This window comes from Manis javanica, chromosome 3 (genome assembly GCF_040802235.1).
Source record: "Manis javanica isolate MJ-LG chromosome 3, MJ_LKY, whole genome shotgun sequence".
Classification (NCBI taxonomy): Eukaryota; Metazoa; Chordata; class Mammalia; order Pholidota; family Manidae; genus Manis; species Manis javanica.
Genome location: NC_133158.1, coordinates 211354258 through 211378249, shown reverse-complemented (window position 1 = coordinate 211378249; position 23992 = coordinate 211354258). Strand labels below are relative to the sequence as shown.

The following is a 23992-nucleotide window of genomic DNA, read 5'->3' as shown; positions in this document are numbered from 1 at the left end:
GATTTCTCTCAAAGCAGGGGGGGTGAGGTTCTGAGCCTCACCTCTGTTGATCCCCAAATTCTCACCTGATGGCCCCCCTGCGACTGTGCCTGTCTTAGGTTGTTCCTCCCTTGAGGAATCTTACCCGTCTCTGGCTAACCAGTCATCTTCCGGGGCCATACAGGGAAATGTAAAGTTGGTAAGTGAGAGAGAAGCCATATTGTTTGCAAAGGTTAGCTTTTTACTTCTTTGCAGATTTATGCCCTGTGGCTTCTATGCCCAGCACTTGTCTCGAGGTATCTTTACCACCTGGAGGAATTATGATACTCGGTAAATTCGATATGAGGCACGAATTCTATTTAAGGTCTGTAATTAGGAAGGAAGAAGAAAAGCTATAGATGTAGCATATGAAGGAAACTTGGGAGGATTGATTATTTCTTTGACATATCTTCTTGTATAGTACCTTAAGTATGTATAGGTTTTAAACTACTAACTAATTTGCACACACATATTAACATAATAGGAATACGGTGACATAAACAAAGCAAATCTATAATTACCAGCCATCTCCAGTGAAGCCAAGAAAACCATTTAGGCACCCTAGGCATTTGTGAAAATTTATCTATGATATGATGGATATTTTCCAACTGTACTTGAACCATCAGACAAATTAAAGCAGCCCATTTCTGGGATCTGTTCACATCCCATATGTTCTTTTAACCATAGATAGTCTATAGTCATGAGATTTTGGGGTGCTACAACTTGCACCCCTCCCAACTCCTGGTTGAGTTCCAACAGTACAGATCCAGTCAAATTCGTTGTCTCACTGTATGCACATGCCAGCCTAGACATCTCCCTCCTCCTTCTTATGGCAAGTCCAGGAGACGGTGGGCTGGATGCAGCCACAACCGCAGCATCGTCTGGATCCCTGTGGAGGCTTTTTGATGATCATCCCCCGGCACGAGTCCTCCAGAGAGTGCTGATGCCGGAAGCTCCTCCTCATATCGTATCTTAGTTCATTTTCTGGGTATCCAAGCTAGGCCTTGATCTTCTGCGTAGAAACAAACAGACCCTTTGCCCACACTTTGACATGCCCTCTATACCACTGTGCAGAACTCATTGGAGGTCAGCACACAGTAACTGCTTTTTTTTTTTTTTTTTTTTTTTAATTAAGAGAAAGGAATATTATCAGAAAAGAGTACCTCCATAGCTGATCATCTGACACCCTTTAAGTGATCAACATTAAGGATATTTAAAGCATGCGTTGATCTTTGATTTACCAATAGTTTTATCCTGTTAAGGAGTAATCCCCCTTTTCTTTCTTTCTTTCTTTTTTTTTTTAAATTTTTAATCTACACTTACCTGAAGAATACTATGTTTACTATGCTCTCCCCTATATCAGGTCCCCCCTAACAACCACATTACGGTTACTGTCCATCAGCTTAGCAAAATGTTGTAGAGTCACTACTTGTCCTCTCTGTGTTGTGCAGCCCCTCCTCCCCTTTCTTCCTCCCCCCCCTCCATGCTAATCTTTTTATCCCCCTTCTTCTTCCCCCCCCTTATCCCTCCCTGCCCACCCATCCTCCCCAGTTCCTTTCCCTTTGGTACCTGTTAGTCCATTTTTGGGTTCTGTAATTCTGCTGCTGTTTTGTTCCTTCAGTTTTTCCTTTGTTCCTATACTCCTCAGATGAGTGAAATCATTTGGTATTTCTCTTTCTCCGCTTGGCTTATTTCACTGAGCATAATACTCTCCAACTCCATCCATGTTGCTGCAAATGGTTGGATTTTTCCACTTCTTATGGCTGAGTAGTATTCCATTGTGTATATGTACCACATCTTCTTTATCCATTCATCTACAGATGGACATTTAGGTTGCTTCCAATTCTTGGCTATTGTAAATAGTGCTGCGATAAACATAGGAGTGCATCTGTCTTTCTCAAACTTGATTGCTGCGTTCTTAGGGTAAATTCCTAGGAGTGGAATTCCTGGGTCAAATGGTAGGTCTGTTTTGAGCATTTTGATGCACCTCCATACTGCTTTCCACAATGGTTGAACTAATTTACATTCCCACCAGCAGTGTAGGAGGGTTCCCCTTTCTCCACAGCCTCGCCAACATTTGTTGTTGTTTGTCTTTTGGATGGCAGCTATCCTTACTGGTGTGAGGTGATACCTCATTGTAGTTTTAATTTGCATTTCTCTGATAATTAGCGATGTGGAGCATCTTTTCATGTGTCTCTTGGCCATCTGTATTTCTTTTTTGGAGAACTGTCTGTTCAGTTCCTCTGCCCATTTTTTAATTGGGTTATTTGTTTTTTGTTTGTTGAGGCGTGTGAGCTCTTTATATATTCTGGACGTCAAGCCTTTATCAGATCTGTCATTTTCAAATATATTCTCCCATACTGTAGGGTTCCTTTTTGTTCTATTGATGGTGTCTTTCGCTGTACAGAAGCTTTTCAGCTTAATGTAGTCCCACTTGCTCATTTTTGCTGTTGTTTTCCTTGCCCGGGGAGATATGTTCAAGAAGAGATCACTCATGTTTATATCTAAGAGGTTTTTGCCTATGTTTTTTTCCAAGAGTTTAATGGTTTCGTGACTTACATTCAGGTCTTTGATCCATTTTGAGTTTACCTTTGTATATGGGGTTAGACAATGGTCCAGTTTCATTCTCCTACATGTAGCTGTCCAGTTTTGCCAGCACCATCTGTTGAAGAGACTGTCATTTTGCCATTGTATGTCCATGGCTCCTTTATCAAATATTAATTGACCATATATGTTTGGGTTAATTTCTGGGGTCTCTAATCTGTTCCACTGGTCTGTGGCTCTGTTCTTGTGCCAGTACCAAATTGTCTTGATTACTATGGCTTTGTAGTAGAGCTTGAAGTTGGGGAGTGAGATCCCCCCTACTTTATTCTTCTTTTTCAGGATTGCTTTGGCTATTCGGGGTCTTTGGTGTTTCCATATGAATTTTTGAATTATTTGTTCCAATTCATTGAAGAATGTTGCTGGTAATTTGAGAGGGATTGCATCAAATTTGTATATTGCTTTCGGCAGGATGGCCATTTTGACGATATTAATTCTTCCTAGCCATGAGCATGGGATGAGTTTCCATTTATTAGTGTCCCCTTTAATTTCTCTTAAGAGTGACTTGTAGTTTTCAGAGTATAAGTCTTTCACTTCCTTGGTTAGGTTTATTCCTAGGTATTTTATTCTTTTTGATGCAATGGTGAATGGAATTGTTTTCCTGATTTCTCTTTCTATTGATTCGTTGTTAGTGTATAGGAAAGCTACAGATTTCTGTGTGTTGATTTTGTATCCTGCAACTTTGCTGTATTCCGATATCAGTTCTAGTAGTTTTGGAGTGGAGTCTTTAGGGTTTTTTATGTACAGTATCATATCATCTGCAAATAGTGACAGTTTAACTTCTTCTTTACCAATCTGGATTCCTTGTATTTCTTTGTTTTGTCTGATTGCCGTGGCTAGGACCTCCAGTACTATGTTAAATAACAGTGGGGAGGGTGGGCATCCCTGTCTGGTTCCCGATCTCAGTGGAAATGCTTTCAGCTTCTCGCTGTTCAGTATAATGCTGGCTGTGGGTTTATCATATATGGCCTTTATTATGTTGAGGTACTTGCCCTCTATTCCCATTTTGCTGAGAGTTTTTATCATGAATGGATGTTGAATTTTGTCAAATGCTTTTTCAGCATCTATGGAGATGATCATGTGGTTTTTGTCTTTCTTTTTGTTGATGTGGTGGATGATGTTGATGGATTTTCGAATGTTGTACCATCCTTGCATCCCTGGGATGAACCCCACTTGGTCATGGTGTATGATCCTTTTGATATACTGTTGAATTCTGTTTGCTAATATTTTATTGAGTATTTTTGCATCTACATTCATCAGGGATATTGGTCTGTAATTTTCTTTTTTGGTGGGGTCTTTTCCTGGTTTTGGTATTAGGGTGATGTTGGCTTCATAGAATGAGTTTGGGAGTATTCCCTCTTCTTCTATTTTGTGGAACACTTTAAGGAGAATGGGTATTATGTCTTCTCTGTGTGTCTGATAAAATTCCGAGGTAAATCCGTCCGGCCCCGGGGTTTTGTTCTTGGGTAGTTTTTTGATTACTGTTTCAATTTCTTTGCTTGTAATTGGTTTGTTTAACTTTTGTGTTTCTTCCTTGGTCAGTCTTGGGAGGTTGTATTTTTCTAGGAAGTTGTCCATTTCTTCTAGGTTTTCCAGCTTGTTGGCATATAGGTTTTCATAGTAGTCTTTAATAATTCTTTGTATTTCTGTGGAGTCTGTCGTGATTTTTCCATTCTCATTTCTGATTATGTTGATTTGTGTTGACTCTCTTTTTCTCTTAATAAGTTGGGCTAGAGGCTTATCTATTTTGTTTATTTTCTCAAAGAACCAGCTCTTGGTTTCGTTGATTTTTGCTATTGTTTTATTCTTCTCAATTTTGTTTATTTCTTCTCTGATCTTTATTATGTCCCTCCTTCTGCTGACTTTAGGCCTCATTTGTTCTTCTTTTTCCAGTTTTAATAGTTGTGATGTTAGACTATTCATTTGGGATTGTTCTTCCTTCTTCAAGTGTGCCTGGATTGCTATATACTTTCCTCTTAAGACTGCTTTCGCTGCGTCCCACAGAAGTTGGGGCTTAGTGTTGTTGTTGTCATTTGTTTCTATATATTCCTTGATCTCTATTTTGATTTGTTCATTGATCCATTGATTATTTAGTAGCATGTTGTTAAGCCTCCATGTGTTTGTGAGCCTTTTTGTTTTCTTTGTAGAATTTATTTCTACTTTCATACCTTTGTGGTCTGAAAAATTGGTTGGTAGAATTTCAATATTGTGGAATTTACTGAGGCTCTTTTTGTGAGCTAGTATGTGGTCTATTCTGGAGAATGTTCCATGTGCACTTGAGAAGAATGTATATCCTGTTGCTTTTGGATGTAAAGTTCTATAGATGTCTATTAGGTCCATCTGTTCTAGTGTGTTGTTCAGTGCCTGTGTGTCTTTACTTATTTTCTGCCCGGTGGATCTATCCTTTGGGGTGAGTGGTGTGTTGAAGTCTCCTACAATGAATGCATTGCAGTCTATTTCCCTCTTTAGTTCTGTTAGTATTTGCTTCACATATGCTGGTGCTCCTGTATTGGGTGCATATATATTTAGAATGGTTATATCCTCTTGTTGGACTAAGCCCTTTATCATTATGTAGTGGCCTTCTTTATCTCTTGTTACTTTCTTTGTTTTGAAGTCTATTTTGTCTGATATTAGTACTGCAACCCCTGCTTTCTTCTCACTGTTGTTTGCCTGAAATATGTTTTTCCATCCCTTGACTTTTAGTCTATGCTTATCTTTGGGTTTAAGGTGAGTTTCTTGTAAGCAGCATATAGATGGGTCTTGCTTTTTTATCCATTCTATTACTCTATGTCTTTTGATTGGTGCATTAAGTCCATTTACATTTAGGGTGACTATTGAAAGATATGTACTTATTGCCATTGCAGGCTTTAGATTCGTGGTTACCAAAGGTTCAAGGTTAGCTTCTTTAGTATCTTACTGCCTAACTTAGCTCGCTTATTGAGCTGTTATATACACTGTCTGGAGAGTCTTTTCTTCTCTCCCTTCTTATTCCTCCTCCTCCATTCTTCATATGTTGTGTGTTTTGTTCTGTGCTCTTTTTAGGGGTGCTCCCATCTAGAGCAGTCTCTGTAGGATGCCCTGTAGAGGTGGTTTGTGGGAAGCAAATTCCCTCAGCTTTTGCTTGTCTGGGAATTGTTTGATCCCACCATCATATTTAAATGATAGTCGTGCTGGATACAGTATCCTTGGTTCAAGGCCCTTCTGTTTCATTGCATTAAGTATATCATGCCATTCTCTTCTGGCCTGTAGGGTTTCTGTTGAGAAGTCTGATGTTAGCCTGATTGGTTTTCCTTTATAGGTGACCTTTTTCTCTCTAGCTGCCTTTAAAACTCTTTCCTTGTCCTTGATCCTTGCCATTTTAATTATTATGTGTCTTGGTGTTGTCCTCCTTGGATCCTTTCTGTTGGGGGTTCTGTATAATTCCATGGTCTGTTCGATTATTTCCTCCCCCAGTTTGGGGAAGTTTTCAGCAATTATTTCTTCAAAGACACTTTCTATCCCTTTTCCTCTTTCTTCCTCTTCTGGTATCCCTATAATACGAATGTTTTTCCTTTTGTATTGGTCACATATTTCTCTTAGTGTTATTTCATTCCTGGAGATCCTTTTATCTCTCTCTATGTCAGCTTCTATACGTTCCTGTTCTCTGGCTTCTATTCCTTCAATGGCCTCTTGCATCTTATCCATTCTGCTTATAAATCCTTCCAGGGATTGTTTCACTTCTGTGATCTCTTTCCTGACATCTGTGATCTCCTTCCGGACTTCATCCCACTGCTCTTGCATTTTTCTCTGCATCTCATCCCATTGCTCTTGCATTTTTTTCTGCATCTCTGTCAGCATGTTCATGATTTTTATTTTGAATTCTTTTTCAGGAAGACTAGTTAGGTCTGTCTCCTTCTCAGGTGTTGTCTCTGTGATCTTTGTCTGCCTGTAGTTTTGCCTTTTCATGGTGATAGAGATAGTTTGCAGAGCTGGTACAAGTGACCGCTGGAAGAGCTTCCCTTCTTGTTGGTTTGTAGCCTTTTCGTGGGAGAATAGCGACCTCTAGTGGCTTGTGCTGGGCAGCTGTGCACAGACAGGGCTTCTGCTTCCTGCCCAGTTGCTTTGGGGTTTATCTCCGCTGTTGCTGTGGGCTTGGCCTGGCTGGGGCTGTTCCTCCAAAATGGTGGAGCCCCGTTGGAGGGGGAGCAGCCAGGAGACTATTTATCTCCGTAAGGGGCCTCTGTGCTCCCTGATGCCCAGGGGGTTAGAGTGCCCAGAGATCCCCAGATTCCCTGCTTCTGGTCTAAGTGACCTGTCCTGCCCCTTTAAGATTTCCAAAAAGCACTCTCCAAACCAAAACAACAGCAGCAACAATGAGAGAGGGAACAGAAACAAAGAGAAAAAAAAAAGGAAAAAAAAGGAAAAAACAAGCGATTTTTTTTTTTTTTGTCCTCAGGTGCCGGTCCCAGGCACCCGCTCACTGGTCCTGCTGCCCTGTCTCCCTAGCACCAGGGTCCCTGTCCTTTCAAGGCTTCCAAAAAGCACCCACCCACCGGTCCCGCAGGGAAGGAACGCTCAATATTCTTTGTCCTCAGGCACTGGTCCCACGCACCCGCTCACCAGTCCTGCCGCCCTGCCTCCCTAGCACCAGGGTCCCTGTCTCTTCAAGGCTTCCAAAAAGCACTCGGCAAAAAGAGAGAAAAAAAAAGGGGAAAAAAGCGCGATTTCTTCTGTCCTCAGGTGCTGGTCTCAGGCACCCACCCACCGGTCCCACAGGGAAAAATGCGGGATATTCTTTGTCCTCAGGTGCTGGTCCCAGGCACCCGCTCACCAGTCCCGCCGCCCTGCCTCCCTAGCACCGAGGTCCCTGTCCCTTTTAGGCTTCCAAAAAGCACTCGCAGAAAAGAGAAAAAAAAAAGGGGAAAAACGCGCGATTTCCTCTGTCCTCAAGTGCCGGTCTCAGGCACCCGCCCACCGGTCCCGCAGGGAAAAACGGGGGATATTCTTTGTCCTCAGGCGCCGGTCCCAGCCACCCGCTCACCAGTCCCGCCACCGTGCCTCCCTAGCACTGGGGTCCCCGTCCCTTCAAGGCTTCCAAAAAGCGCTCGCCAAAAAGAGAAAAAAAAAAAAGGGGAAAAACGCGCGACCTCCTCCGTCCTCAGGCACCGGTCTCAGGCACCCGCCCCCAGGTCTCGCAGGGAGAAACGCGGGATATTCTTTGTCCTCTGGCGCCGTTCCCAGGCACCTCCTCACCGGTCCCGCCACCCTGCCTCCCCAGCAACGGGGGCCCGTCCCTCTAAGGCTTCCAAAAAGCGCTCGCCAAAAAAAAAAAAAAAAAAAAAAAACCGCTCCGGTTTCTCTCCACCCGCCGGGAGCCGGGGGGAGGGGCGCTCCGGTCCCGCCGGGCTGGGGCTTGTATCTTACCCCCTTCACAAGGCGCTGGGTTCTTGCAGGTGTGGATGTGGTCTGGATGTTGTCCTGTGTCCTGTGGTCTCTATTTTAGGAAGATTTTTCTTTGTTATATTTTCATAGCTCTATGTGTTTTTGGGAGGAGATTTCCACTGCTCTACTCACGCCGCCATCTTGGCTCCGCCCTCTTCCTCTTATTTTTATGACTCATACTTTTCAATAAAAGTATCCTGCTCATTCTAGAAAATTTGGAATATAGGGGGAAAAAGGATAGAGACAAGAAATCATTTTAGTCCAACACCAGAGATAACTATTGAGATGTTTGTGTATTTGCCTTCTCTGTTCACTGCGGTGCGTGTGTGGCTGAGTCATGCCTCTTGTAATCTCTGGGTCCCGTAACAGGATGTATGGCGTTGAAGATACTTCAGAAGCATCTTAATGGCTGTATGATGATCTAAGTGTAGCATAGTTTATTCTTTTATTGGTGTACATTTATACTTCTGCTTTTCCTAAATTATAAATACCACCTTAGGAGACATTTTTATACCTGTTTTTGTCCACATGTGGAATATAAACGTAGAACTAAAAGTATCACTAGGCTTTGCCTGGGAAAACCATGTGTGAGCTAAAAGTTTTGCTACCCCTGTAAAGGAATTTTATGTATCCTCCCAAAAGAAGGTGTGTCCTCTGCAGCTGCCTTGTAAGTCCCCCTCCTGGTCCCTGTAAGTGCAGAGCAGGAGATGTGTCAGCCCTCGAGGGCCTGTTCAAATAGACAGGCTCTGCTCTGGGGCCCCGAGTGGACGCGCCCCCCTCCTGAGCGGTGGGAGCCGAGCCGTGGGTGTCGCAGGCTCGGGGTGAGCCTTCCCTGTGGCCGAGCTGCCACTTCAGACTTCTCGGAGATGAAGCTGTTCACGACTGCCCGGGGAGCTTCTCTCTCACCTGCTAGGGTCCCATTGATGCCTGCCAACCTCCCGAGCCAGTTCTTTGGCTTTGAAGTTCTGGCGGCCAGCGTGAGCTGGGGCGGGGCCTGCAGGCAGTGAGGAGCAATGCATTTTGGCACCGACAGTGCCAGGGTCCTGGGGTGCACATCTCCTCAGCGGGGCCGTGTGTAAGAACCGCAGTCAGCTACAGCCGAGGTTCGGGCTCCTAAGGCCACACTATCCCGCCAGGTGGGTCCAAGGCTCTGCAACTGTGCAGGAGAGAGAGGCTGTCAGAGTCAGACACTGGGGTCACATGGCCCCCAGGGGAAAGCTGTGGTTCCACCCTGGGGGGAAACCAGGTTTCCAAGAATTACCCGCTCACTCCAAAGGCTGCTGTCGTTGTCCCTCCTGCCTGACACTAGTCACTGGAGAGGTGATGAGGATGAAGGCGGAGGCACTTGGCAGGTACTCTGGTTAAGGAGAGGCCCTTGGAGGGGAGAGGGGCTGCCCAAGGAGGTGCCTGGGAGCCTCCTGACGGTGGAGATGTGCTGCAGGCCTCAGCTGGTCAGGCACCAGCGTCCCACCCCCCAGGGGCTGCCTACCAAAGGGAGAGCCCGGGGTCAGCCCCAGGCTCAGCGTGCTGGGGCTGTGTGTGCCCGAGGGCCTCTCGGAGGGTCTCAGGAAGCCTTAGGGAAGGAGCCCTAGAATCTGAGAGGCTGGGGCCAGCTCAGGCCCCTCCTTTTCTCCAACCTCCCTTATTACAGTTGGTACATGTATTTGGGTGTGTGAAGTATTTCTGATTAAATTTCATTCTTTCTACCTTAATGTTATTTAGTCATTTTAGAGGACAGTGATGTAATTAAAAATTCAAAAGAGAAAATGAGTAGTGATAACCATGAACGGCTCAGCTTTATGACACTGGATGACTGGAGACCCCCCCCAGGCTCGGCTGGGACAGGGCGCTGGGGCAGCACCCACGTCTGCAGACCGAGCGAGCCTGACCAAGGCCCTGTGTTTGCCCCCAGCTCGCCGATTCGCTGGTGCCCATGGAGATCAAGCCTGGCATTTCCTTGGCAACCGTCTCGGCTCTGCTGCATACCAAAGACAACAAGCACGTCCTGCAGGTAAGGGGGCCTCGGCCTGGGTCCACGAGTGACCTCTGGGGCCTGTGGAGACTAGGGGACTCCTCTCCCCAGTCCCGCCCCCAAAAGGAAAAGGGCCTAGCCTGGCAAGTAGCTCCCAGACATGGCTTCCCACACCAGCAAAAACCGGAGACCCAACTACATTTTAATGGGCTCATCGTGCAGGAAAGAGGGCACTGCCGGGAAATCGCTCACTACTTCTGTCTCTGGCCTCCGGCCCCAGGGAGGAAAAGGGGGCGGGGACTGTGACTCATGGAGGTGGGCCTGCTCGCAGCTGGGGCCCTGTGCTGGGGGCGAACCGGGAAGCAGCAGGCTGTCCCCGGCCCCACGCCCTCTCATGCTGCCCGGCTGCTCTGGGGCGTCACCACCCCCGTAGAAAAACTCTGCAGATCTGCACCATTGCTGTGGAGCCCCTGCATACTCGGTAGCTGCCCTTAAAGGGTGCTGGGTCCCTACCATGCACTGTCCTCTTTAATCCTCCCCAGATCCTCCACTACCACCATTTTCTAGGCAGATTCTCTGATGAAGGTTCCAAAGCCAGGAGGATGTCCACCCGTCAGTCTGACCCGCAGCCAGTGCCCTTCGCCACTGTGCTGTTCCTGTACATGCCATCGCCAACACAGCTTGTTAGAATTTACTCAGAAAATTCTGAATTCAGTCAATTTAAAGTTTAAAATGGGTCTTGATAAAAGGAAGATGTCTTTGCCAAGTAAGCTGCTGACGTTATGTAGCAGTTTGGCATGAGCTGGTTTTGTTGGGACCAGGCCCTGGGGCCCCTGTGAGGGAAGCGGTTCCCACAGGCTGGGCAGAGCTCGGGTTCTCGGGCGGTCTGTGCCAACCTCGGCTGCTCCCGGGGGACGTCCTGGATGAGCGCCTTCTTTCGTTCTGCACCAGCTCCCACCCCGGCCGGCCCAGCCCACAGGTGGTAAGAAGAGAAAGCGGGGTAGCGATGACATCCCAGACTGCAAAGTGTTGAAGCCTCTGCTGAGCGGCTCCATCCCTGTGGGGCAGTTTGTGCAGACCCTGGAGAAGGTGAGCGCATGCTGTGTGCCCCGTCTGAACACACGGTGCCATCCTGGCTGCTGCTCCCGGAGCCCCTGCATCAGGGATGTGCGGTGCTTTTTACTCAGTGTCCACTGTGAGCAGCTGTCCCTGAAGCATCTGCTTGGTCCAGGGTCGCAGCCAGGAGAGAAGCAGGGGAGTCAGAGTTGGGAGAAGGGCACGCCTTCCTTCCCACCCAGTTCCAGGAAGCCAGCGGCTGCCTCACCACCCCGCTCCTCCTGTGGGAACGAGGCCAAGGAAAGGCCTTTCTTCAGACCCACAGGTGGGACAGGGTGGGGTAGGCCGGGACAAAGGGGGAGCTACCCCTTCTGGAGCTTTGCTTTTCTACCAGAAGACCCCTTGCTTTCAGAGCACCAGCCTGGCCACGTCACAGGAGATGAGAGGCTTTGGGCTGAGTGTCAGGATCGGGAGCAGTGTGGCCACGAGCGTCCATGCTGCTGGCTCCTGGGGGTTCAGGAGGCTCCTGGGGGTTGAGGAGGCAGGGCCCACAGTTCCCAGGCAGGGTGGGAGGAGAGAGAAGCAGCAGGCGGTCATCCTGGAGGACACTGGTCCCCATGCTGTGCCTGATGACTGCTCCTCTCAAGAATAGAGTTCTTGACTATGATTAAAAGAAAAAAATGTAACCATAAAAGTTTTTGTGGTTTTGGCTCCAGTCAAAGAGCTTCAGAGATCACTGTTTTAGCATTAGAATTGCAGAATCCTTGATAGAAAAATGGAATTGGTTAAAGATAATATCATTCATGCTGTTGCTTGCTAGAAGAACTACAACTAGTCCAGGACAGATTTTTCTTCTGTGAAACTGTTACTGCCTTTTGCCCAAACTATACATCTCAGTTGTTGAGTTCTCTCGAGTCTTAAAGGCTTTCCCTTTATTAGGATTTGTTTTCCCCATCAGTCGTTTTATTTTCCCTGAAGGAAGGATTCCAGCCAAGTCATGCCGCACTCCAGGCCCCGCTGATGTGGGACTGGTGTGGGAGTTCACGTGGGGTACCCCAAGGGCCGTGGGCAAGCAGATCAGTAACTGCCTCCTCGGGGCCTCGCGGGGGCCTGACTTGTTCTGAAACAACTCGCTTGCCCGCCGAGACCCCCTCTGAGCTCTTCTGCCTGACCCTGAGGATCTGACCCCGGCGCTTCCCTTCCGCCACTTCTGCCTCATCTCCGTCTTCAGGGGATGGCAGTACCTGCCCCAAGCTGCACGTGAGCTTTCTAGAACTAAGCGTCGAGAATCTCGCTAGGACACGTTCTTTACCTGTCTTGGGTCCCTTTCAGGCAAAACAGTCCTTCCACTTCTCTCTCAGCTTTGGGTGATGGGGAACACAGTTGTGTAACTCACACTGGAGGTAGCTCCTCCCTTGCCGAGTCACAGGGTCAGTGCTGTCTTGCTATACCTGTGACAGGATACAGCCTTTTTCACCAGGGGCCATGGGCGTGGCACAGAGGCTGGAAGGGGACACCCCAGTGTCCCAGACTCTTGACCCCAGGTGCGTGGATGTGCTCCTCAAAACACTCACGGCAGCTTGAGCAGGTTATAGAAATTCTGTTGACGTTTGCTTGAGACTTTGCATGTTTGGGGGCTTCTTTTCAAGTATATGAAACTGTGCTTGAATTCTGTTGCTGTGGTAGGTCCCATGACTAGTCTGAAGAATTGTGTGGAGGAGTGCCAAAAATGCCAGTTTCTAGAATGTTCAGTTCAGCCAGTCTAGGAAGTTGAGAACTCAGCTGCCCAGGTATCCTCCTGCCTTGCAGCCCGCCCCTTGCTTGTACAATACCCACCAGCCTCCTTTCTCTTTTCTTTTGGAGCAGCACGGCTTCAGTGACATTAAGGTGGAAGACACGGCCAAGGGCCACATTGTCCTGCTCCAGGAAGCCGAGACACTCATCCAGATTGAGGACGACTCGACGCACATCATTTGTGACAATGATGAGATGCTCAGGGTACGACTGCGGGACCTTGTCCTCAAATTCCTGCAGAAATTCTAATGGAACCCCTGTGCCGTTTCCACTTGCCCGAAGGCCTGCTGCCCTCCCTGCGGCTGCCCGACACATGCCGGCTGAGGAAGGGCAGAGAGGCTGGTGCCCTCTGCAGAGCTCTCTGGCTCAAGGAACAAAGAAGTGGCTCTTGCGGGATAGTACCCGGAGTTCAATGGCCAGCATCTCCTGCTCTGCATTTCTGGCACTGTTTCCGGCTAGACCTTCTGCTTTAAACTTGAGGCTGTCTCGGTAGCCTGGACGAGCCGAGGGGTGGCATAGGGGTGACGGCGCAGCTTTCCAAGAGGCTAGTGGTGGAAGGGGAGGTCAAGAGATGACTTTTTTTTTATGGTTTCACAGGCCTCAGGGGGGAACTAGCGTTTGATTTTATTTATTTGGACACAGCACTGCACCTAATAATAAAAATGACCCCAGTTATCTGTATTATATCATGAGGCCATTTTGTTAATAAAACTTATTTTTTATAGAAGCATCTGTGCCCTGTTGAACCTACAGTTTATGCATTAATTTTAGTGTCTGAAAAAATATGAAAGCATACAGTACAGCATAAACTTAGAACATCACAGCAACGGTAGTTTGGTAAACGCGTTAAATCGTACAAGCTGACATTGTGTCTGTATAAGAAACACCAGTGCCGAGTGGGAACAGCCTCCGCCAGTGGGGGAAGGGCTTTGAATGTGGCTCACAGGGCCCCTCGCCCTTCACGGCCTTTCCTGCAGTTTTCCAGGGTTCTCTGCAGTTAGCTGAGCATTACACTCAGATGCCCACAGACCCACTAGGTAGGTAAGCTACTATATTTGAAGTGACACTGCTTTTGAAACAAATATTTACTATATTATTACATCTTATCTAAGGTGGCATCAGTTGTAACACATGCCAGTTTTGCAAGCATTAACGTATGCGATGGGGTGGGTAGACTTCAAGTCTTAGAACTGGTAGGCTGTGGAAGTAGCTCAAGCTCAGCCTCTGTTCTTAAAATATTTTTAGACTGGTTAAAATTCAATCAGCAGTCAGTCCAACCCGGCTAGCGGCTGAGCACCACAGAAGGATTCAGTGACCCAGGACTACAGACAGACCTGGAGAGCCGCCTGCTTGGGTCTGGAGCAGTGGGTTGTCGGCTCTCTCTGGAACGGACAAAGCAAGGGGCAGGCGCTCCTCACTCAAGGAGGAACAAGGCAGCCTCATGTTTGCCATCTCCAGCTTTGCCAGGCCTGGCACAGGACTTCTGGGCTTAAACGGGTCTGTTTTCCAAGGTCACTCCGCCAAGTAGCGTGGGATGTGCCTACAGACTAAACCGCAGAGACCCGCAGCCGTGGGGGAGGATGGCCTAAGGCGGGCCTGCCGTGGCTGTGAAACCCAGCTTTGTTTTTAGGAGGAGAATTGTAGTATGCATCACACATAGGCATATACTTTCTAATAAAACTTTTGGGAGAAATCAAGTTTTTTTTTTTAATTGTAACATCTTGAAAAATGCAAAAGCATTATAAAATAAAGGTCAAAAAAAATCACAATGGTTCTTTTACTTACATGTTCTAACGATATGTCCAGGAATGACTTGGATTTGTTAAAGGCCTTGATCAGAGAGCCCAAGGTATCGACCCCTTGAAAGGTGGTTACTAAACAGTGTGTAAATGCAAATTAGTCAGTAAACTGACAGACAGGAGATAATTCAGAATCGTGAAGGTTTTAATCAAGTCACCACCACCGACTGAGTGGCAGAAGCCAGAGGCAGGAAGAAGGGAAGAATAATTTGCTAGAGCAAAGAGAAATGCTAGCACTGAGCCTTCCGAGTATTAGAGCAGGTCTGAGCAATGCTGCCTGGAGGTCAGATACCTGGGTAACAAACCAGGTTGAAGAACAGAAGACCCGGAAGAAACGGCAAGACCCGCCTCTGAGCGCTAGGTTGATGGGTGGATGGCGGCTCTGGGGCGCGTGGTCCTGACGGCTGATAGCCGCCTGAGGAGTCTGGCTTCCAGGAAAATTACTCGAGCCCGACGAAATCCTAGTAACTAATCTTCATAAATAAGATCCTAGTTACTAAATCCTATTAACAGTAATCCAGAAATAGTGAGGAACCGGATTTTATTTCTTATACTCTGAGAAGTGGCTTATCTATTGTTAGGTAACAAATTACCCCAAAACTTAGTGGCTTAAACCAATAGACATTTAGGATGTCACCGTTTCTGTGGGTCAGAAATCTGGTGTGGCCTAGCTGGCTGCTCCTGCCTCGGGGTCACCTCCCCACAGGACTACAATGAAGGTGTTGGACAAGGAAACCGAGGTACAGAGGTTAAATAACTTTCCCCAAAACGCACAGCCAATAAGTGGCTTCTAGCCCACGATCATGTCTTAGGGGAGCACCAGGGAGCAGGAGCCGGCCAGCAAGGGGAGGCCTGCCTGGTAGGCCATTTCTCTTCAAGTAACCACCCCTCCCCTTGGTCCCCGAAGAGCCTGGAACTCCTCTCTCACAGTTGTCCTGTCAAGGCAGGAACTGGCTTTCCCACTACAGTGGGGCATCAACAGAAAGAAACAAAGAAACCTGCAAAGCTGTGAGATGATATATTCATGCGAGCCACGCAAACTGGTGGTAGGAAGGGGAGGTGGGGCATTTCCCGCCCCAAGACCAGGCGTTCCCTTACAGCCAGAGGGCAAGTGCAGTGCCCTCTCATCGTTCTATGCAAATCAAACCCAGGGAGGTGCACCACTTCACACCTACGAGGACGTCTATAAAAGCTTTTTTTTAATTAACAAAACGTGTTGGCAAGGATATGGAGAAATTGGAACCCTTCTGCGTTACTGATGGGAATATAAAATGGTGCAGCTGCTGTCGAAAATGTTTAGGCAGCTAAAAAAAAAGTTAAACATTAAGTTACGATCCAGCAATTCCACGCATGGATATGTACCCAAAAGAACTGTAAGCAAGGACTCAGATTTGTACACCCATGTTCAGAGCAGAATTATTTACAATGGACACAAGGTGGAAGTAACCCAAGTGTCCATCGACAGGTGAACGGATAAACAAAACTATATATATGAAATATTTTCCAGCCATAGTAAGGAATGAAGTTCTACAACATGGATAAACCTTAAAAACACGCTAAGTAAAACATGCTAAGTAATATTGTATGATTACATTTATGAATGTCCAGAAAAGGCAAATCGAGAGACAAATCGAGGTCACCAGGGGCTGTGGGGGATGGGGAATTAGGGGATTACCTTTCAATGGGTACAGACTTCCTGTTTGGGAAGATGAAAAAAATTCTGTAAGTAGCTAGTGGTGATGGTTACATCGTGAATGTAACTGAATTGTACACATAAGGACTAAAATGATCATTTTTAAGTTACGTGTAGTTTACCAGTGTAGGGAAGGTGGGGCCACCCTGTGCAGGTCACTCACCTGGATGCGCTCATGCCTGTGCCCACGGCGCAGGCGTGTGCTTACGCACTCGGGCGGCGAGCTGCTCTTGTCTGGGATGCTGCAAAGGGATGCCAGGTACTTTCGTGCAGATGGGATGATCAGCGCTCCACGGGCTTCTGCGAGTACAGCCTGGTGTGAGCCCTCACCTAATGCTCTTGTCATTTGTCGGTCTCGCTGAATCCACTGTTAACCTGCCAGGAGTCAAGCTCTGCTACCACCCGAATAAAAGTATTTAATTCAGTTTTTTTAAATAATAAATTGACAAATTCAAAAACTTACATATAGAAATAAAAAGTAACTATTATATCCGAAGCAATCCTGAGCAAGCTGAGCAAGCTGAAGGACTTACACTACTTCATTTGAAGACTAACTAGAAAGCTGCATTAATCCGGACAACTGGCTCTAGCAACAAGGATGCACAAATGAGGGTAACCGAGAAGAGCCCAGAAAGCCCGCGCGTAATGAGTCATTACATTCTCAAAAAGGCCCCACGGCAATTCAGTGGAGAAGGGGAAGCCTTTAACAAACGGGATGACTAGATACTCGGAAAGAAAAGAATTAAGCCTTGACCTCTACTACACACCAGACACATACTAATTTGAGATGGACTCTGGACCTACGTGTAAAAGCCAACACCATAAAGCTTTTCATGCAAAACATAAGAGAATATCTTCGTGACTTAGGGTAGGCACAGGTTTCTTGAGTTACAGAAAGCAGTAACAAAGAAGAAAAAAATTATATATTAGGTCTCATCAAAATTAACAGCTTCTGCTCATCAGAAGATACTATAAAGGAAACAGATAGGGAAGCCACAAACCGGGAAAAAATATTAACAAAATACACATCTGACAAGGGACTAGTATGCAGGGTAAATTATTCCTCTAACTCCACAAAACGACCAACACACCCAGACAGTGGAATATTATTCAGCAATAAGAGGAAGTGAACTATCAAACCACGAAGGGATGGAGGAAGCTTAAATGCGTATTACTGAATGCACGAAGCCAATCTGAAAAGGCTACACACTGTATGAGTCCAACTCTAGGACATCCTGCAAAAGGCAAAACTATGGAGGCAGTAACAGGACTGGTGGGAAAGGAAGGGGTGGGTGAGCGGAGCAACACAGGTGCAGGGCAGTGGGAGGAACACTCTAGAACACTGCAGTAGTGGGTCCATGTCGTACTTCTATCAAAACCCACGGGACGCACTGCACAGAGGGAGCCCTAATGTAAAGTAGGCCTTTGGCTAATGTGTCACTACTGGCTCACCAAATGGGACACATGTTCCACTTTAATGCAAGGGCTTGACACTGTAGGAAGCTGGGGGAGGTGGGTGCAGGGGGAACTTGACTTACTGCTCAATTTTTCTGTAAACCTAAAACTGCTCAAAAGAAGTCTGTTTTAAATGCGTTAATATTTTGTTAATGGGCAAACGATTTGTCAAGGTACTTCACAAAGGAAATACATATAAATGATGTAAGCACATGAAGAAGTGCTGAATGTCATTAGTCATCAGGGAAATGCCAATGGGAACTATGGGATAACCATTACTCACCTACCAGAATGGCTAAACTTTAGAAGACTGACAATACCATAGGGTGGGGAGGATGGAGAGCAACTGGAACTCTCATAATTCTAGGCAGAAATACAAAATGGGTTCAGTCATTTCGGAAAAAGGTCCAGCAAGTTTCTTAAAAATGTAAACATGTACATAACCTACCTTATCACACAACAATTTGGGTATTTACCTGAAAGAAAAACATAGATCCATGAAAAGACCTGCACATGAATGTTCATAGCACTTTCATGCATTATAGCCAAAAACTGGAAGCAGCCCAAGTGGCCTTCAGCAGAATGGGTATTCTGCAGGGGAGCGCTGCTCGCCAGGACGGCCAACTCCTAGTGCCTGCAAGATTGGCTGCCGCTCGAAAACGGGGGCTTCTAGAGCCCTCGCACAAAGGAGTAAACATTCTATGACCCCATTTATGTGAAATTCTGGAACAGGGAAAACTCATCCCAGGTGGAAAAAAACCCCAGAACATTGGTTCTCTCTGGGGTGCAGGTGAGACTAGAAAGGAATGTGAGAAACAGGGTTGACAGTCACATCCCATCTTTACAGGGCGCCGGGTTACACAGGCATGTGCATTTGTCGAAACTTGAGAATGTACACTTAAGATCTGTGCATTTCAGTGTGTAAATTTAATATGTAGTTTACATTAAACACATGGCAACTAATACTGACCTCCAAGTTAATGATGCAGGTGCTTAGGAATTTAGAAGGAAGTGTACCAGTGTCAGTTTACTTAGAAATGCATCAAATATAGAATGAAAGACTGGGTAGAGGGATGGCTATACCGATAGCTATGAGGCAAATACAGTAAAATGGTTGCTAAATACATAGGCTTATACTATAAAAATTAAACTTTCCTGTATGAGATTTTCATAATGAAATATTGGGACCAGTATTTTAAATAAATAGATTCTAAACAGTTCAGATTCTAACATGACAACTACAATATTTTGTAGGACTAGGATTTTACTCTTTCACAAATGTGAAGACAAACTGAGGGGAAAAAAATTCACCCAATTAAAACAGGTGAAATTAAATAGCACAGCAAACCTGGCCCTTCGGCCAAGGCTCCTCACCTTCACGATCTCCTCTGGGATCCAGCCAGCGTCTTCAGTTCTTCCTGGCCTGCCCTCTTGTTCCCCTTTGTCAATGAAGATTTAAACAATAAGAGTAGTGAATTTAAGACTTCTCAGCAATTGGGCACCAGGCTTCCCTGATTTATCTGGCGATACCACCGTCGCTATATTCCAGAACCACTGTGGTACTGGTAACTATTCTGCATGTTGCTGGCTATGATTTCCATGTGATCCTCTTTTTTGTGAAATCACTCATTCATCAAAAACTATTTAGTGCTAATTATATGCTCTATTCCTAAGAGGCTCACAGGTGGAAAGCTGAGCTTAGCCATAAACCGTTACAGGGCACAGTGGGTAGCACAGACAGATCCGGCTGCTTGCAGAGATGGGGGGGTGGGTAGGCAGTGCCTTCTGAGAAGGGAGGGCCTCCTGAAGGCAAGGCTTCAGCTGAGACTTGAACCATGAGTGGCATGACAGCAAATGGAACGTAGGAAGAACCACTAGGAAGTTGAAGGAACGTTACCCCGGTACCAGCTCATTTCGACTGCAGGCCAAACAGCGGGCTCTTCACATGTATTCCACTTCCAGCATAGCTTTGAGATGTGGACCCGACGTTTGCCATTTTATATGAGATTAAAGTCCAGAACAGAGAACTTGCTCTCTAACAGTCTGACAGGACTCAGGATTTGAACCTACACAGTTGAGAGCCCACACCCTAACTCCAACATTATCCTTCTTAACCGCATTTTTTGAAATTATCATGGAAACTCCAATTTCAGTGACGATAATATCAGCTTACCTTATGAAGGCCTGAAGCCAACAGGAGCAGAAGCGAAGTAGACATGTTCTCTCTAGGTATACAGTAAGACAGGGACTGGAGATGCCTGCACACACTAGGTCTCCAGCTCTACACCTCACACACACTTTTCCAAGTTACCAGGGAAAGGCATAAAAGTGGCAATGTACGTACCACATACTGTCCCACATCCCACTCAGATCACCTAAGTGACATCTAAATCGTCTCTGTAATCAAACGACTAATCCCAGACGCAGACGTAGGCAAGGCTGCCCTTGTCTCAGCGCACGCACAGCATCACCCAGGCTCGGGCGCGCCAGCTGCAGGACGTAGCCACTCAGCCCCGTCAGGCTGGGCGGGGTCCCAGGTGGCTCCTGACAGTCAGGCAGGCGCCTTCTCTCGGGCCACTGTCCCGTCCCTGCAGAGGAAAATCACAAAAGACCTCCAAGCTGCTTGAGTTAAAGTCTCCATTTATTTTTTTTTTTTTACAAAAATCCAATGTAAGACCATTGTGCTCATGACTGGAAAAGGGGTGGGGTGGATGGACACGGCATGGAGGTCAAAGAGCTTCTCCCTTCGAAATACCATCATTTCCAACCAGGAGCCCCGGAGAGGCGCAGCAGCCACTGGAGAGCCGGCTCTGCCTGCCCGTCAGGCCCTGCCGACCGGAGGGGTGCCGTCCACACCAGATGGAGAGCCCGGCCTGGGTGCGGAGCTCAGACTGGTTCGGGGCACCCAGGGAGGCGCTTGCTCCGTCAAGGGCAGACTGGCTAGCTGGAGGCCAGGGATGTCCTGGGCCCTGGGCGCAAAGACCAGGCGACAAGGAGGTGCCTGAGCACAGCGGGGAACGCCCATGCGGGTCCGCAGAGCTCTTTTATGTCCAGGGGTCCCCCAGGTGACTGATCAGCACGCTACGTGTGCTGCTGGGCCTCTCCTAACCCACCCTGCCTCCTGCCACTGCGGAGCACCCTTCAGGAACACGGCCGGGCGCCAGGGCCTGCTTCTGGAGCCCCTCTTTAGTGTCATTCACATCCAAACGGCGCTCTCCTTGTCTGCAGCTCTGACGTCATAACCCGCCCTGCAGGCCACCTTGATGTCATCCTTAGCCTCAGACCATTCAGCTACTCCCGGAGCTCCCGACAGCCCTCAGGGACCCAGCCGCCTGGCTCCACTTAGGGCTCCTAACACAGACGGCTTACTTCTCAGCAGGCCCCACTGGAAGTCAGTTGATGAGTTCCTCACATTAAAAGAAACAAGGTAAAAATAGCAGCCACACAGCTCAAAACACCATACTCTTTGGCTCCCCGGCGGGAAGAAGGCTACTGCTAAAAAGAATAAAGTGTGAAGTCAAGGAAGGGCTGGTTAGACAGTTAGGACGCCAGGAGGACCCTTTGCCAGGTTGCTAACAAGCATGACTCAGTTTCCCAGGCAGCTGCCTGAGTAGCAGAGCTACAAGAAGATGCCAGTGGGAACCTGTAGGGCACAGGCTCTGGGAGCAGGCTCCTGTTTGCTGACGAGCAGTCCCTTAGGTCAAGCTGGCCCTATAGGTGGGTGGCATCTACAGGACAGAGTCTGGCTTCAGAACAGTATTTGCAGATACTTGCAGAGAACCTATCTGTACAGGCGGGTCAGAGGAGAACGTGCTCCCAAGGAAGAGAAGCACAGGTATCGAGGTCTGGGGAGGACGGAACTGGCTTAAGGCATGAGCATGGCCAGGACAGACCTGAGCTTGTTCAGTGGCAGGAAACCACCTATTCTCAACTTCACCGGAAGAAAGTGGAATCCAGAAAAATGGTAGAAGTCATTGGCTGAATCCCTGCCAAATGCCACTAATACCCTCTTCGGCTCCCCTAATGCTGCCACCAGAAAAAAAAAAAATTAGCTTATTTCCATTTCAGCCCAGAGAACAGAAATGCAAACGTAGAGGGGAAAGTGGTAACGTCGGGTGTGAAAGCCTTTGAAGGCTCAGGGTGGGTTTCAGCTTAAGCCCGCAGAGTGCAGGGCCTCACTGGCCTGCTGCATACCAAACCTGGGGGTCCTGGGACCAACCTGGCACGTGGGGTCCAAAACTAGGGGTAACACAGGATGTGGGTCCAGACAAAGGCGGGAGGGAATGTGAATTTCACCAAGGTATTTATGGCACGGCAGGCGCCCTGCCGTGAGACTCCCCGGCCAGCCGGGTGGGGATCCAGAGGATACGCGCTGTTCTACACCCCAGACAGCAGGCCAGCCTGCAGACCCCTCCAGGCCACCCCTGGACATGCAGCCAGCCCGTTTTCTGTTCTCTTATACAAGAGACGATCTTCAGGACAGCCTGGAAGCAGAGCCCAGCATGCTTTCCGAGAGGAGGGCCTCACAGAGGCAGCCGCCCGGGGGTGCCGTCTTCAGCCGCCCTCCCGCCTCGGCCTTCTCCTGCAGGGACACCTCGGGACCAGCCGACCTCTGACAGATCTGCGCGCCTCGGAATTCAGCACAACAGGCTCAGCTGTTCCCAAAGGTACAGGTCGTCCCCAGTAACTCAGGTGACAGCAGAGTACGAGCTCCAGACCACTGGCGGGCAACAGAAAGGGGGAAACGAACTGACAGGCCTTATGTGGCCCAAGGTCCCATGAGGGCCAAGCCCGGCACCACAGATGCTCCTGGGAGGACGGAAGTGACCTTTAAGGATGAGCCAGATACTGCAAGGCCAGGATCCGTCTCCACCAAAACAGAGAGCATCAGGAGCCTTGCGGAACAGGCAGAAATGTCACCCCCCACCCCACTACATATATATATATATATGTATATGTATATGTATGTGAGTGTGTGTGCGCACATATATATATATATATACACACACACACATATATATGTATATATACACACATATATATAAATAAGCCTTGAATGGCAAATCTGAAACTTTTTCTCTTTAAATAATATTAATAGTTGTTACTGAATTTAAAAACCACAAACCAGCTGTCCTGGGCTTATTATGAACTGCGTGGGTGACTCTCCAGAGCCGCCCCGGCCCTCAGTGTACGCTATCGGTCAGTGCCCTGTGTAGGGAACCCCAGTGACCTCTGGCCAGGGTTCCAGGACCAGTGTGGCCGACTTCAAGAGAAAGAAGGCGATTTCTTTTCCGCACTCCCTGCTGCCTCTTGCAGCAGAGGACTTGGGCCACCCACCCAGTGGACGGCCCCGAGGTCCTTCAAGTCTAGGAACCGTAGGCGCCACCTCCCTCACTCTGCTATCCTCTCCCCGAACCAGCCATGCCCCTAGATGAACTTGAAGCACTTGGTCTTGTCATGGGGCAGGCGGGTCTTGAAGAGCACAGAGTCCACCCTGAACTGAGTGTACAGTAAGGGCATATAGCCGTACACCTGGACAAAGAAGTTGATACATTTGTGCCGCTCATGAAAGTGGGAATCATCGTGCGACAGGGCCTGAGGGCATCCCGGGCATCGGAAAGTCCACCGTGAGGTCACCTGGGAAGAGGGAAGAAAGAGCACGGCGTGAGAAGGACAGGATGAGGACAGAAGCCCTGCCGCTTGACCCGTCCAAGCTCCCGTTTCCGAGGTGCAGATGCTGGCCCCCAGTGGCTCCAGTCATTCACTCTCAGAGCGAGCCGGGAGCCAGGGCCCAGTCTCTCTTCCGGCTCCAGCCGTATCTACGCCATTAGCAGGGGCTCTGTTCCAAATGGCCTGGACTCAGTAGGCATTGACAGCCTTAGGAGGTTAGGCATTGCTTGTATCAGTAACTCTACTTCTAGTATTTATCTTCATTGCACAAGATACAATAGGTTACAGTTGTTCACTTCATCAGGGTTGTTAATAGCAAAATACCGGAAAACTATCAAAAGAGGACTAAGTAATTACAGTTATAAAATACTACACATCCATTAAAGATGTTTAAGAAAATTATATTTAAAGACATAGGAAAGCAGTCATAATTTAGTAGTTACTATTAAGGAATTTCAAGCAATGAGAAAAGTATAAATAATAATATAACAGCTTTACTATCAACAATGTGGC

General features: G+C 47.6%; 2 protein-coding genes across 8 annotated transcripts in view; one reads left to right on the top strand and one right to left on the bottom strand.

The window, feature by feature from the left end:
* INTS9 (integrator complex subunit 9) overlaps window positions 1–13589 on the top strand; it is a 100023-nt gene extending 86434 nt beyond the window's left edge. For both annotated transcript variants that reach the window (XM_037024644.2, XM_037024645.2), the window contains exons 15-17: window positions 9953–10051; window positions 10964–11101; window positions 12935–13589. In XM_037024644.2, coding sequence (XP_036880539.1) covers window positions 9953–10051; window positions 10964–11101; window positions 12935–13111 — 414 coding nt within the window. In that variant the 3' untranslated portion in view covers window positions 13112–13589. The remainder of the gene's footprint in view (window positions 1–9952; window positions 10052–10963; window positions 11102–12934) is intronic.
* A 904-nt stretch (window positions 13590–14493) lies between these two features.
* The window catches only part of EXTL3 (exostosin like glycosyltransferase 3), a 107768-nt gene continuing 98269 nt past the window's right edge, over window positions 14494–23992 (bottom strand). For all 6 annotated transcript variants that reach the window (XM_073232757.1, XM_073232759.1, XM_073232760.1 and 3 more), the window contains one exon: window positions 14494–23446. In XM_073232757.1, coding sequence (XP_073088858.1) covers window positions 23237–23446 — 210 coding nt within the window. In that variant the 3' untranslated portion in view covers window positions 14494–23236. The remainder of the gene's footprint in view (window positions 23447–23992) is intronic.